Source organism: Delphinus delphis, chromosome 6, assembly GCF_949987515.2.
Source record: "Delphinus delphis chromosome 6, mDelDel1.2, whole genome shotgun sequence".
NCBI lineage: Eukaryota > Metazoa > Chordata > Mammalia > Artiodactyla > Delphinidae > Delphinus > Delphinus delphis.
This window is the reverse complement of record NC_082688.1, coordinates 41,892,503-41,906,998: the sequence shown is the minus strand read 5'-3', so window position 1 is coordinate 41,906,998 and position 14,496 is coordinate 41,892,503. Positions and strand designations below refer to the sequence as shown.

The 14,496-nt window shown below is 39.2% G+C and overlaps 1 protein-coding gene across 3 annotated transcripts in view; it reads left to right on the top strand.

Moving 5' to 3' along the window:
* Positions 1–11,593, top strand: part of CEP78 (centrosomal protein 78) — a 35,930-nt gene extending 24,337 nt beyond the window's left edge. Inside the window, exons 12-16 of one of the 3 annotated variants that reach the window (XM_060013415.1) lie at positions 2,771–2,848; positions 4,058–4,224; positions 5,060–5,231; positions 6,132–6,390; positions 11,068–11,593. In XM_060013415.1, coding sequence (XP_059869398.1) covers positions 2,771–2,848; positions 4,058–4,224; positions 5,060–5,231; positions 6,132–6,390; positions 11,068–11,078 — 687 coding nt within the window. In that variant the 3' untranslated portion in view covers positions 11,079–11,593. Of the gene's footprint in view, positions 1–2,770; positions 2,849–4,057; positions 4,225–5,059; positions 5,232–6,131; positions 7,890–11,067 lie in introns of those variants that run through there. The other 2 variants (XM_060013414.1, XM_060013413.1) reach the window with 2 other exon arrangements.
* The last annotated feature ends 2,903 nt before the right edge of the window (positions 11,594–14,496 follow it).

Here is a 14,496-nt window from a genome sequence, read left to right as displayed (position 1 = left end):
TTGTCATTCTTTTCTTAGTGGCTTCATAGCACATTCCTTCATACGGTGAGCTGTTTTTGTTTAAACCAATCCCAATTTGGAGGCTCTTAGCTTTCTTCTAGGGTTTGGTTATAAACAATCTTATGACATCATGTTGGTACATAAATCTTTGCCCACATCTCTGATTTCCTTAGGGTAAACTCCTGATGTAGGATTGTTGTTAGGTACCAAAAGCCACTCTCCAGAAAGTGATACCAGTTCCTCTCCCAATGATGGCATATAATAGAGTTCCTCATTCTTTAAGTGATTGTTCAAAGCAGTTAAAAGGTATAAATATACCGTACTGTTTGCATAAGTGTAGGTATTCTGATTGTGTATCGCTGCATAAGAAACCATCCCGTAACAGTGGCCTAAAACAATGACAATCATTTATTTTATTCACGAACCTGGAGGTTGAGTAGAATATTAATTCTTTTACTACACTCCTACTGACTGCAAACAGTACCTATTTTACTAGCTCACAGTTCCATAGGTCAGAAGTCCAGGCACAGCGTGACTGGGTTTCCTGTTCAGATACACACGGGAACATGTGGGGTCCTTCCTGAGAGTGTTAAAGCACGTGAAATTTAAGTATAAGACATTGAGCCGCAAACGATGGATGTTCACCATAGTTTGTGTGGGTCACAGAGCTGAAATCAAGATGTCAGTCTGGCTGTGTTAGCATCCAGAGGCTCTGGGAAAGAATGCCTCCAAGCTTCCTCGGCTTGTTGGCATAATTCAGATTCTGCAGTTGCAGGACAGAGGTCCCCATTTCCTTGCTGGCTCTCAGTCGGGGGACAGTCTCAGCTCCTAGAGGCCTCTCGCTTGCCTTCCCTGCTGCAACATTGGACTTCTTTAGAGCCAGCAATGGAGAGTCTCCCTCTTGTCCCTTTTGTACTTCAATTTAGGAAGAGTTCAGGTCTTTTTTTTTTTTTTTTTTTTTTTTGCGGTATGCGGGCCTCTCACTGTTGTGGCCTCTCCCGTTGCGGAGCACAGGCTCCGGACGCGCAGGCTCAGCGGCCGTGGCTCACGGACCTAGCCGCTCCGCGGCATGTGGGATCTTCCCGGACCAGGGCATGAACCCGTGTGCCCTGCATCGGCAGGCGGACTCTCAACAACTGCGCTACCAGGGAAGCCCTCAGGTCCTTTTTATGAGGTGCCTGATTAGGTCACATCCACCTAGAATAATCTCCCTATCTTAAAAAATCAACTGATTTTGAACCTTAGTTACATCTGCAAAATCCCTTCACCCCAGCACCTAGATTTAGGGTTTGATTGGATGATTGGAAGGTTTGTGTACTTCAGTAAGTAGGAGTCTTAGGGGCTCTTATAGAATTCTGCCTATTGCAAGCAGTGTCCCCAATTCGAGGACCTGAGTGTCTTAGTTCTTAAAACTCATAAGAGAGTTTATCAGTGTTCATTTTATTTCATTGACCTTGGTGATGGGAAGACTACCACCTCCGTGAACAGGAATGGCACCCAGCTTCCTGAGTTCCCAGTGTGGCTCTGCTACTTAGTGGTGTGACCTTGGCTGTTACGCTACTTCTCTGCCTGTGTTTTCCTCATCTGTAAAATAACATGGAGTTAGTGATCATTCTTTCCTCGTAGGGTCTTATTGGTTTTTTTTAATATAAATTTATTTTATTTATTTATTTTTGGCTGTGCTGGGTCTTCGTGGCTGCTCGCGGGCTTTCTCTAGTTGCGTTGAGCGGGAGCTACTCTTTGTTGCAGTGCACAGGCTTCTCACTGCGGTGTCTTCTCTTGTTGCGGAGCACGGGCTCTAGGCACACGGGCTCAGTAGTTGTGGCACATGGGCTCTAGGGCGTAGGCTCAGTAGTCATGGCACACAGGCTTAGTTCCTCCGCGGCATGTGGGATCTTCCCGGACCAGGGCTCGAACCCTTGTCCCCTGCACTGGCAGGTGGATTCTTAACCACTGTACCACCAGGGAAGCCCCCCTTAGGGTTTTAAATTTATTTATTTGTTTATTTATTTTATGGCTGTGTTGAGTCTTCGTTTCTGTGCAAGGGCTTTCTCTAGTTGCGGCGAGCGGGGGCCACTCTTCATCGCGGTGTACGGGCCTCTCACCGTCGCGGCCTCTCCCGTTGCGGAGCACAGGCTCCAGACGCGCAGGCTCAGTAGTTGTGGCTCACGGGCCCAGTTGCTCCGCGGCATGTGGGATCCTCCCAGACCAGGGCTCGAACCCGTGTCCCCTGCATTTGCAGGCAGATTCCCAACCACTGCACCACCAGGGAAGCCCCCCCCTTAGGGTTTTGATGATTAGATTATTTAATGGGCAGAGAACTCCAGGAACAGTGCTTGACTGTAAATTGCTTTAAAAGTGATTACTTTTTTAAAAAAATGCTTTTGAATCTGCAATTATGCAATTCAGTTATGTTAAGCATGTTCATTAATAGGACTTCCTACTATAAAGAGACCCACAAATAAAAATAGAATTTTTCTTTCTTGGTCTTAACTTTTTATTTCTGACTTACTATGTTATACACATATGGCTTTTATGGTGGGCTGCCACAAATTTATGTTGGAAAGAGTGGGATTTAAATAAATCTTTACTATGCTAATTTGATAGATTTTGATAATTCATTTCACTAGCATGGTATGATATTACCAGTAGCAGACTAAAATCTGAGTTCACTTCTGGCTCTGCCCCTAAATCCTGATGAGACCTATAGCTGGAAAGGCTTTTGGATATTATACTACGAATTATCATAATATTTACTCTGTTTGTTTAGGAAAAACTGGAGGAGTGCCTAAAGCAGTTAAAGGAGGAAAGAGTAATAAGACTTAAGGCTGATAAACGAGTCAGTGAGGTAAACAAGTTTCTTCTTACACTTTTGAGAGTGTTTTGGTTTTATTTTGATTAGATTTTAAGCCATATACACATAGTTTGTATGTAATATGTTGTAATATGTATATAAAACTGTAATATGTTGCAAATTGGTTGTATCATATGGACTTTTGCATTTACTGGTATTTAATGATCTATATTCCAGAAAGCATATTTTTAAAAATGTGAAAATTTGGTTTTGTGTGTGTGTGCTTTTATATGACATTAGCTTATTTTCTGTTCATGGTTCTTTGATTCAAGAAAGCACTTTTTGTGCATATACTGTATATATAGTAACATAAAAGACATGATGAGACTCTCCTGGCAATGAATTAGGAAAGGGAATCATTTAAATAAATTTAAGATATTGGAAAACTTCTAAGAATGCAATGAAAGATAAAAATATATACTATGATAATTACATTAGGTAATGTACATGAAAGCAGGGCATAATCTAAAAAGTTCTATATCACAGGGTGAGTGTACGGAGGAATTTTTGAAAGTGCATCCATTGGATTGGCAGACACTCATTCAATAATTGTTGAGCACCTGCTTATATAAGGCAAAAGGGGCATCATGAACATAATGGCCTTTCTGAGAAATACTAGAGTTGAGCTTACAGGGGGTTTTAAGTGCATAGATGATGAGCGGAAGGGGAAGAGTGCACGAGGGTGAATATTTTCAAGAAGCCAAAGAAAATATTGGTGATCCTACATTTAATAAATTGGGTTGGGTATGATTTAGGACTTTTAAACGTAAGCATTAGATATTTTGCTCACTAAAGTTAATTCTTAACATTCAGCAGAGTTGTAATATGTTTTGTCCAAATCAGATTCTATATTTGATTTTCTAATTTAAGGGAAACTTAAAGCAAGTAATTTTCTAATGTGGAATGAGGCTCCATTATGAATTGAACTAGTTAGAAATGTGATCTTTTGTGAAAGATCATTAATAAAATGATAACTTTGGTTTATTTATATACCACCTAAGCGTTATATAGGAAACTTTGTTGGGTGCCTGGGGGTTTTGGTTATTATGTGATGCGGTCTCTGTCTTTACTGGTGGAGAGTTAGGTTAGTTACAAATTAATTACATTTTGAGTGTTTTAGTTTTGTTCCTTGAAACTAGACAAGGCTACTTTTGATGACAATGAGAAAAAATCATGTCAGACATTTTCAGTTTTCTTTTATAGCTGGAACATGAAAACGCCCAGTTAAGAAATATAAATTTCTCTTTGTCTGAAGCCCTTCATGCCCACTCATTGACAAGCATGATCCTGGATGATGAAGGTGTTTTGGGCAGCATCGAGAATTCTTTTCAGAAGTTCCATGCTTTCTTGGATCTCCTTAAAGACGCCGGGTTAGTTCATTTCTCTTCATGGCATTCTTCTCTTTGTGACTCTAATGGTAGTTTGCTGAGGAACTGGAGCAGTTTTCGTCACTTCCATGGGCATATTTTGTGTAATTATAGGTAATATAGTTGACTTTTTAAAATGAGGAATTAAATTTTTTAAGAACTGCAGATAGGGGAGCCTGCTTTGGTAGAGTGGGGAGCCCATTATAGAAGAGTAACCTGTAGACAGAATAATTAGTAGGTATAGTTTTTTGTAAAGACTAAATTGAAGGCAGTTTTCATTGAAAATATTTGGGAATGCATAAGAATTTTCCTATCTTTCACTTATTTGCTTGTTTGATAAGTTTAAATTAAAGTTATTTTTGTCTTAGACATAAAAATTAGTATTAATCTGCAGAGAAGATATAGGTTAGTGGTTCTCAACTGGGAGCAATTTTGCTGAAAGAGGGAAGTGGAGATTGATAGTTGATGGAGTGGTGTTTTGTCAGTGAATGAATTGGTGTTGGGAAGGAAGGAACAAACACAACTGGAGGAAAGGTGGTAAAGAGGTGTGGGAATGGAGGTGTGACAGGCAGTGGACGAGGTGCGTGGTAGATGTTGAAGCTGCTAGTGAGACAGTGTTTAAAATGGAGCGGTAATAGGTAAGGAGATGGGATGTGTCCTAGAGGATGAATCTGGAAAGGGCTGAGAATTTGGGGGAGAGAGAGGTTTGTAGTCAGGGGTAGGATGTTGACTTTTAAGATTTTAGAAGTATTTCATGATTGTAGGTCCGGGGAAATCTAAACTGCTCTTATGTGCTTATAATAACCTTTGTCTTTTCTCCTTTCCTCCTCTGGTCCAGGCTTGGGCAGCTGGCCACAATGGCTGGTATAGATCAGTCAGATTTTCATTTACTAGGTCGTCCCCAGATGAATTCTACTGTTAGTAGTCCACCTAAAGAAGAAAAGAAGGCACTTGAAGAAGAAAAATCAGAATCAAAACAGGGTGCCCCAGGACAAATGCAAAATATCCAAGTAAGTGGACAGAACAGCACTTAATGATTCTAAGAGTGACTAGCAAAAAGGAAATAACCAGGTCAGGGAGAAAACAATAATGATCAGTCTCTAATAGTTCACATGCTCGGGAACTAGAAGACTCTGGAGTCCTTTCCAAATCTGAGATTAGTAAATGTGTGCCCATTTCATGATACTGTATTGTTGTAAATAAGGAGACTGGAAGTTCTTCAGAAAATTTATGAGTTAAAGCAAACTATTCTTAATGAAGAAAGAAACCATTAGAGAACATATTCCAAATTTTAAATTGTATAAATGTCTATTCTATTCTATTTGTATGCAGTCAGCTTACAATGAAGGAACACTAATGAAGGTACACGTACTGATATAGATAATTTTTAAAATAAGTAATCCAGACATACCTAATAGGTAACATATTATACTGACTCCCCTGGTCATGGGAATAGGAGGGGAAACCTGTCACCTCTTCCTCCAGCCTCACTTGGAGCCCCCTTCTCCCACCTCAGCCAATCTCAGACTGGTCTTGGGAACTGAAAGCTTGAGAACACAGTCTGGTCACAAACTATATACTGTTTACATGTGCCTGGAGGATAGAAAAGAAATTAATTTTCTTACAGAGTAGGGTTTATTTTTAGTGAGGGAAAGGAAATGGGTAATAACTACCCCAATCACCAAAGTCTGAAAATATAGCGGACATAGCCTTGGCTATAGCTAGGTTAAGTTGAGAATCACTTGGCAAGATACAATTAGAAAGAAACTGGCTCTGAAATCTTCTGAATAATCAATTGACTGTCTTAATAATAATATCGCAGAGTAACATTGAAGTTTTGAACTCTTCTTTTTAATGGTTGGCTTTGTTCATCACTGAATTTTTGTCTTGTCTTTTGTTTTTCCTTCCAGTTTCAGAAAATTACAGGTAATACTAGGATTCCTTTGTCTCTCGACTCCTTCCAGGTCCCAGTCTCTACTCAGGAGGCCTTAGAAACTTCCAAAGATAACCTGGGGTTCCCAGTCACAGAGCAGCGGCAGGAGTCTTTTGAAGGTTTCATTGCTAGAACATGTCCTCCTTCAGCAGATGTCATTTCTGGAACTGGAAGTCAAAGAAAAGAAGAGGAGTTATCTAGAAATAGCAGGTCTTCAGAGAAAATGACCAAAGCAGGTGAATATACCAAAAAATACTCTGCTAAGAAACAACCTGGGAAGGACCTGCATTCCTCCTCCGACTCACCTGTAAAGCAGAAAAACAAAGAAATTGGGCAAAATAATTCTTTGGTTAATAAAGCAATTAAAAGTGAGTCTTCGAAAAAACACATTTCTGTTAAGAAAGAGAGTAGAATAGTGACTGTTTCATCAAAGACAACTAAAAGTAAACGCAGTCTACTAGAACATTCTGAAAGTGATACTCTTGGATCTGATTGTGAATTTCCAGAAAGCATCCATACTCTATCACGCCTAACATAGGTCTAAATCTTTTAAAATTATGTTTTTGCCTTCAAATTTTAATAAATTACTTATGTTTTTAGTATAGCATATGGTATTTTAAAATACTTGACTGGAAGCCATTAGAGAAAGATTTATCTCTACTTTTTTATTATAATGAAAGTTTGGGTGTATTTTTCCTTGTGACAGTTTGCACCATTCTTCAGCTAGTGTTTACTGAGGGCTTCATATGTACAGTAATTTTCTGGGTGCTATTGCTTTCAGCAGTGAACAAAAAAAAGCCTTTACTCTCCTGGAACTAACACTCTGGTGGGAGAAAACATAAACAGCAAAGCAGGGTAAGGGGTAAAAAGAGATGGGAATAATAAATGGAATAGTTTTACCATTTGGTTAACTGTCAAACTATTATAAATCGTATGGCCAGAAGCCATTGACATATTTTAATTCACAATAACCAGAGAGCATCAAACAATTTACCAAGGCACTTAACCGTGTTTATGGATTACAGCAACGCTTGAGGTAGGGAACTGTTACCATCCCCATTTACAGATGAGGAGTCTGAGGAGACATTATGTGAGTTGCCCAGAATTACACAGCTGTAAGTGGGAAGCTGGGATGTGACCAGAACCCATGCTCTTTTTTTTTTAATGTATGGGCTTTATTATGTTTCATTTGTTTCTGCTTTATTTATGTTTCATTTGTTTCTGATTTATGTGATTTTTTTTTTTAAAGATTTTTTTTGATGTCGACCATTTTTAAAGTCTTTATTGAATTTGTTACAGTATTGCTTCTGTTTTATGTTTTGGTTTTTTGGCCGCACGGCATGTGGGATCTTAGCTAGGGATCGAACCCTCACCCCCTGCATTGGAAGGTGAAGTCTTAACCACTGGACCACCAGGGAAGTCCCCCTTATGTGATTATTTTTATGACAATTTTTTAAAATTTTATTTTTTATTGACGTATAGTTGAATTACAGTGTTGTGTTAATTACTGCTGTACAGGAAAGTGACTCAGTTATACATTTATATACATTCTTTTTCATATTCTTCTCCATTACGGTTTATCACAGGATATTAAATATAGTTCCCTGTGCTATACAGTAGGGCCTTTTTGGTTTTTTTAAATACATCCACTTTTTTTTAATAAATGTATTTATTTATTTTTCATTTTTGGCTGCATTGGGTCTTTGTTGTTGCGTGCGGGCTTTCTCTAGTTGCAGTGAGCGGGGGCTACTCTTCGTTGCAGTGCACAGGCTTCTCATTGCCGTGGCTTCTATTGTTGTGGAGCACGGGCTCTAGGTGCATGGACTTCAGTAGTTGTGGCACGCGGGCTTCAGTAGTGACTCACGGGCTCTAGAGCACAGTCTCTGTAGTTGTGGCGCACAGGCTTAGTTGCTCTGTGGCATGTGGGGTCTTCCTGGACCAGGGCTCGAACCTGTGTCCCCTGTATTGGCAGGCGTATTCTTAACCACTGCACCACCAGGAAGTCCCATGTAGGGCCTTTTTGTTTATCCATCCTGTATATACACCAGTTTGCATGTGCTAATCCCAAACTCCCAATCCAACCCTCTCCCACCCCCTCCCCCTTGGCAACCACCAGTCTATTCTCTATGTCCCTGGTTCTGTTTCTGTTTCACAGATAGGCAGAACCCAGGCTCTTAATTACTTTGTTATCCTGTTTCCTTGTTAAGAGAGGAAGGGTTTAAGGAAGGCACCGAGAGAGAAGCCAGTGAGCACTAGAAGTGCAAAACAGTGGGGCTGTCAGAAAGCACACCTGTCTCCTTCCCCCATCGTGAGCAGAATTTTTAAACGGCAGAGTATGTAAGAGTATGTGATGACACATCTCTGGATTAAATTATGTCTCCCTGGTAAACATGCACAGATAAGTCTTTAGTTCAGCCAGACTGAAAGGTGAGATCAGAGAAAAGCTGGAGTGTCAGATTTCTTCTAGAAGGTCCTGCCTGATTGTTACTAAGAGGGCTACTACAGTTTAGTTCATTAGTCATGTATTGAGTGTTAGAGGAGTGAAACAATGAGCAAGATGTACTTTAGCAGTGGAGTGAGAGGGGAAGACGCACTAGATGTCTCATCCTGCACGTGACATGCTATGATGGGCATATTCAGGGCGTTTGGTCAGTGTTTGTGGAAGAAGAGGGGGAGCTGTGAGGCAAAGAAAAGTCATCGAAAGAGGCAGTCCCTAAGCTAAGTCTTAAAGGACTCGTGAAAAACTGGTGAGTCAGCCGGTGAAGGGAAAGGACACTCAAGGCAGAGAGGACAGCGGAAGTCCAGAGCCGTGAGTGTGCGAGGGGTGTGTTACGGAGCCACAGGCACAGGCTCTGAAGGATCAGTGCAGTGTCACCAGGCAGTGGCAAGTGCCCCTAAAGGAGGCCGCGAGGAGGAGGAGAGTGGGTCTTAACCACCCATGTGCGTGGAGCTGGTTTCCTCAGAAAGTAGCTAAGAATGGAAAGGACAAGTTCAGGTGGCATTTTAGACTACTGACGTCAGTATGGATGAGGAATTTGAAGAAGCCTGGAGATAATTATGCCCCACTCTTCTGAGGAGCAGTGTTTTCTATTTTCAAGTGGGACTTTCACGCTGCCACCTCCTCTCCTGTCCCTACTGAAAGGTTTATAGGCCGGCAGAAGGGAGAACCTGGCTTAAGTAAAGTTAATCAGGTTTCTTTACTGTACAGCTTCTCGGGGCTGCTGTAAGCTAGTGTTCATTCTGGATCGTCACAGCAGGCGCATGGTACACAGCCATCCTCAAATATATTTGATTGTAGAGTCCTTTTTTAATAGAAGTGTCTAACAACTGGTTCCACCAAACAGCAATTTGGTAACTTCTAGACCAGGTAATAGCAAGAAGAAAGGGGTCTGAAATAAGGTATAGATGAAGGGAGGAAATAAGTTCTAATTGTATTTAGAAAATTACAAGCAAGACTTGGTCTTGGGAAGTAAGGAAGAAGTAGGAGGCGGAGGCTGGACCCCCATCTGTGTGACTAAGGTCGGGTGGTGGTATCATTGAGTTTGGAAATAGGGAATAAAGAACTGAATTGGGGAAAAGACTTTACTTCTGGACATGTTGAATTTTAAAGCACCTGTAGAATTCAGGAGATAAACTGGTAGATAACTGGATATGCATGTGAAGACATGGAAAGATAAAAATTTGAATGTCATCAGCACATACAAGCAGTCATTAAAATCATGAAAATGGATGAGATTTCAGAGAATTGTGGGTACTGTCAAAGTTTAGGTAATAAGCAGAGAAAGAATTCTGGGAAGGAGAGAGGTGATAGAGTTTCAAGAAGGAGGAAGTAGATGACAGTGTCATACTTCAGAGACTGTAAGTGTCCATTGGATTTGGGCAGTTAGGTCCCCAGTGACCTTAGAGCAGTTCAGTGAAGTGGTGGACAAGAAAGCCAGATTGCAATAAATTGAGGGTGTAGGGCAGCCAGGCAGGGCTAGTGAAGACAGTGGGAATACGCTACTCTGAAGGAGTTTGGATGAAAAGAGAAAATAATTAGCAAAAAAGAATTTTTTAGAATGAGAAGGACTTATATTTTATATGTTGAAATGAAGGAACCGATAAAGAAGATCCTGAAGATGTAGATAAGTAACTTAGAGAATTGGGGAAACATGGAAATATGGATAAGAAAAAAACCTTGCACAGTATATAAAAAGCACTTATATCCTTCGAGTTGGATGGATACTGGTAAGTTTGGGAGGAAATAGAGGTAAGAAGAGATAGAAGTTAAATGAGTTTATACTGATAGCCTCAGTTTTCTTTGACACAGATTTTTCAGAGACATATATACACATACATAATTATAGTTTTAAAATTCATATTTACATGTTTTATTGATCATTTAAAGTGATTCCATTAAAAATTATAAATATGGATACTTTGCTGCTTAATATGTACAATTTCAGTGCTTCGTTAAACTTTCAATACTCAACCTAAAGCATTGTCACTTAATTGAAATTAAATATTTTCATTTGGGTTAGAGTTTATGAGCATGTACTTTTACTGAGAAATTACTGTGTACCTTTGCTGAGTGTTTACCAGAGCATACGCAATCTATGCAAACAGGAATTCTGTTTTTTTTTTAAACAGTGTCAGATGTGATACAGTAGCAAAGAGCTTGTCATCTTGCCCTAAATATGCCATAATTACTTTTGGTCAAAAATTACTGTTGTATGCATACCCAATACTATGGCCAGGAATCAGTCTAATTTCAAATGGATATTTGCAAAATAATCCCTAATCTCAAAATAGTAACACTTGATTTTCAGAAGATCAGCAAGATGGTTAATTTTTTAGAAGATCCTGATTATAAACTACATACGAGAACTTATGGTTTAACATGGATCACTGAACACATTCTTTTACTCTTCCAGAGTCCCATTGAAAAGACTGGAGAAATATTAAAACAAAAATAAATTAATAGCAGAGTTGGAAAACCAGAAAATGAACAATGTGGACTTCCTAGAAGATAAAGAGCAGATTATTGAAAGACGAGTTAATTGAAGAGTGGAACAGCTAAGCCATTCCAATCACCTCTTTGTGGAGTACCTAATTATGGAGTTTGCCACCAGGCTCAGGCTAAGAAAGCAGCTCTCTGAAGTGGGGGTCCTGACACAGGAAACACTGGGATTGGAGAACAAGGGCATTATCCAAAATGACTCCAAGCAGGAACCGAAGATAAGCTGCCACACTTCTGGTTACGGTAACCTGCCACTCCCTTTATAATCACCAGAGTGCCCATAATCAGAATTTGTATTCATTGAAAGTGAACCAGAATTCTCATTTGGCTGAGGAAAAGCACTTCAAACCTTAGTCTTAGGCCCTCATCTATAAATATGCCAAGAATCATCAAATTTGAAGAAAACCACTAACATAAAAGGAGACACCAAATTAAAACAAAGTAACCTGTTCAAGAAAGTAGTTACTAGAAGAAACAGAAGAAGTTTAAAAATTAGTACAATTAGGATCTTCAAAGAGTCATGGGGATGTTGCATCCATAAAGAATAGGATGCTAGGAAAAAGATACTTAGTTTTTGGAAATTAAAAATACGATTGTGAAAACAGAACATACAGAAGATGGACTAGATAGCAGAATAGATTCAGTTGAAGCTTGAATTCATGAAATGGAAGGTCTGATTGAGAGATCCCCTTAATATGCATTGCAAAGGGATGAAAGATAAAAGTTATGAAAAAGAAAGACTAGAAGAACACGGAAGTTGGCATACAGTAAGTGCACAAATACTTGTTGTATAAGATAGTGCAGATATCAGTATGAGCAATGAATCCATGGAAGATTTTAAATCAAAGGAACTGATGATGCCATGTGATCTGTGTTTCCCCTTTATAATCACCATGGATGCCTATAATAAGGAAAAATCTAAGTAAATATTATGCATATATAAAAATGAAGTGAGCTAAAATTCTAGGCTTTAACATGAATGGAAGCAGGATATAGAAAGTGGAACAGTGTTCAGGATCTTGTCTTATTCAAGGCAAGAATATAGTGTTTACCTCTAGGTGTTGATAGAAAAATATATTTAAGTATATTTGAAGTGAAAGGCATATCAGTAAGGATAGGTTATGTGACGATACTTCAGCCGCAAGCCTGAAATCTTAGTGACTTAAAGCAACATTGGTTTATTTGTGCTCATTCTGTATGCGTTTGGCAGATTGGCTAGAAGCCCTACTCCATGTCCCCCTCAACCTGGGAGCCAGCTGACGAAGCATCACTATTTGGAACATTGCTTGTTACAATACCCAAGCAAAAATAGATTGTGATGCAACATACCCTGACTTAAAGCTTCTGCCTAGATGAACGCATGTCACTTCTCACATTTCATTGGCCAAAGAAAATCACATGGCCACGGCTGAATTCAACTGAGCAGGGAAATGCAGACTTACTGTGTGCCAAGACAAGGAGAGAGAGAAGCAAATATACGTCAACAACTTTAATAGCCCCCAAACCACCAGGAAAGGGGGGATGGAATTTAAAAATCCAAGAAAAGGCAGGAAAGAAGAAAGAAACAAGATAAATAGGAACACACACAAACACACGTACAGACGGTAGCAAGACCAAATGCTTTTCTCACAATAAATGTAAATTAAATTCTGGAATTCCTTAAGCTTGAGTAAAAAAAACAATCCAACTATGTGCTATTTGCAAAAAAAAAATCTAAAAGACTTTCATGGATTATAAAGAAGTAAACGAGCATACCAGGCAGATGCTAACAAAAGTGTATGTGACTATGTTAACCTCAGAATAAACAATAAATAGGACTCAAGATGAAAACCATTAAGTGGGAGAAAATAAAAGCATTTCGGCTGATAAAAAGTATAGTTTTGCAGAAAGATTATTTGAAATCGGATCTGCAATCTAAAAACTCAGTTTCAAAATGTATAGAGCAAAAACAGAAATACAAGGAAAAGTGAGCAAACCAATTATGAGAGAGACTTTAACACATCTCTCTTCCAAATCAGTGGATCTACTGCTACTCACTAAATAAGAAAATACTGACAGAACCAAGGGCTGGTGAGGATGCAAAGTAACTGAAATTCTGGTGGAAACACAAAATGATGTAGTCCCTCAAAACAGATTGGCAGTGTCTTTAAACATAAATACACCAGCAGTTTCACAAGTTACGTGAAAACTTATGTTCATGTAAAAACATGTATGTGATGTTTATAGCAGCTCTATTCATAATCATCAAAAAGTCTTCCTAAAAGTGGATGGATAAACAAATGATGGTGTGTCCACACAATGGAATACTACTCAGCAACAAAAAAGAATAAATTATTAATACATATGTCAACTTGGATGAATCGCAAAGTCATATGCTAAGTGAAAGAAGCCAAAAGGTTACATGGATGTAATCTCAAAAGGTACATACTTTATGATTCCATTTATGTAATATTCTTTTTTTTTTTGGCTGCATCAGGGCTTAGTAGCAAGATGCGGGATCTTCACCAGGGCACGTGGGCTTCAGAGCGCGTGGGCTCCGTAGTTTGCGGCACACGGACTCTCTAGTTTAGTTGTGGTGCATGGGCTTAGTTGCCCCACGGCATGTGAGATCTTAGTTCCCCGACCAGGGATTGAACCCGCGTCCCCTGCACGGGGAGGCGGATTCTTAACCACTGGACCACCAGGGAAGTCCTATTTATATAATACTCTTGAAAAGGCAAAACGGTGGTGATAAGAGACTAGATGAGTAGCTGTCAGGGGTTGGGGTGGGAAGGTTTGGTTACAAAGAGGCTGTGCAAGGGAGTTTCAGTGATGAGCTGTTCCTTGTTCTGGTTGTATTGGTGGTAACATGAATCCATACTTAAGTTAATTTAAGGGAACTGTACCCCCCCTAAAAAAAGCATCATTTTTACTGTATAATAATTGTAAAACAAAAATCTCAGGCCCACCCCCCTCCCATCAGTAGGTTAGGAGAGGGAAGATACATAAATATTTTGTATCCATCATGAATTCAAAACATTCTTTATATTTTCTATCCATCAGGAATACAAAATGTTTTCTTGGAAAACTTATGAACTGTTTATAGAAGGGATTCATATAAGGGTAAAAAAGTACAGAATGCAGACCTGTTTGCTTTCATAATACAATAAAACTAATAACAAAAGGCTTGTCCACTTGGAAATTTTTAAATTACCTTTTAAATAACTCATTTTAAATAACTCATTTATAGGGGAATTCAAAACAAATTACAAACTATTTAGAATTAGTAAAAAACTACTTCTCAAAACCTACAGGATTCTGCCAAATCAGGAATTAGAGAAAATTTTATAGATTTTATTTTTCA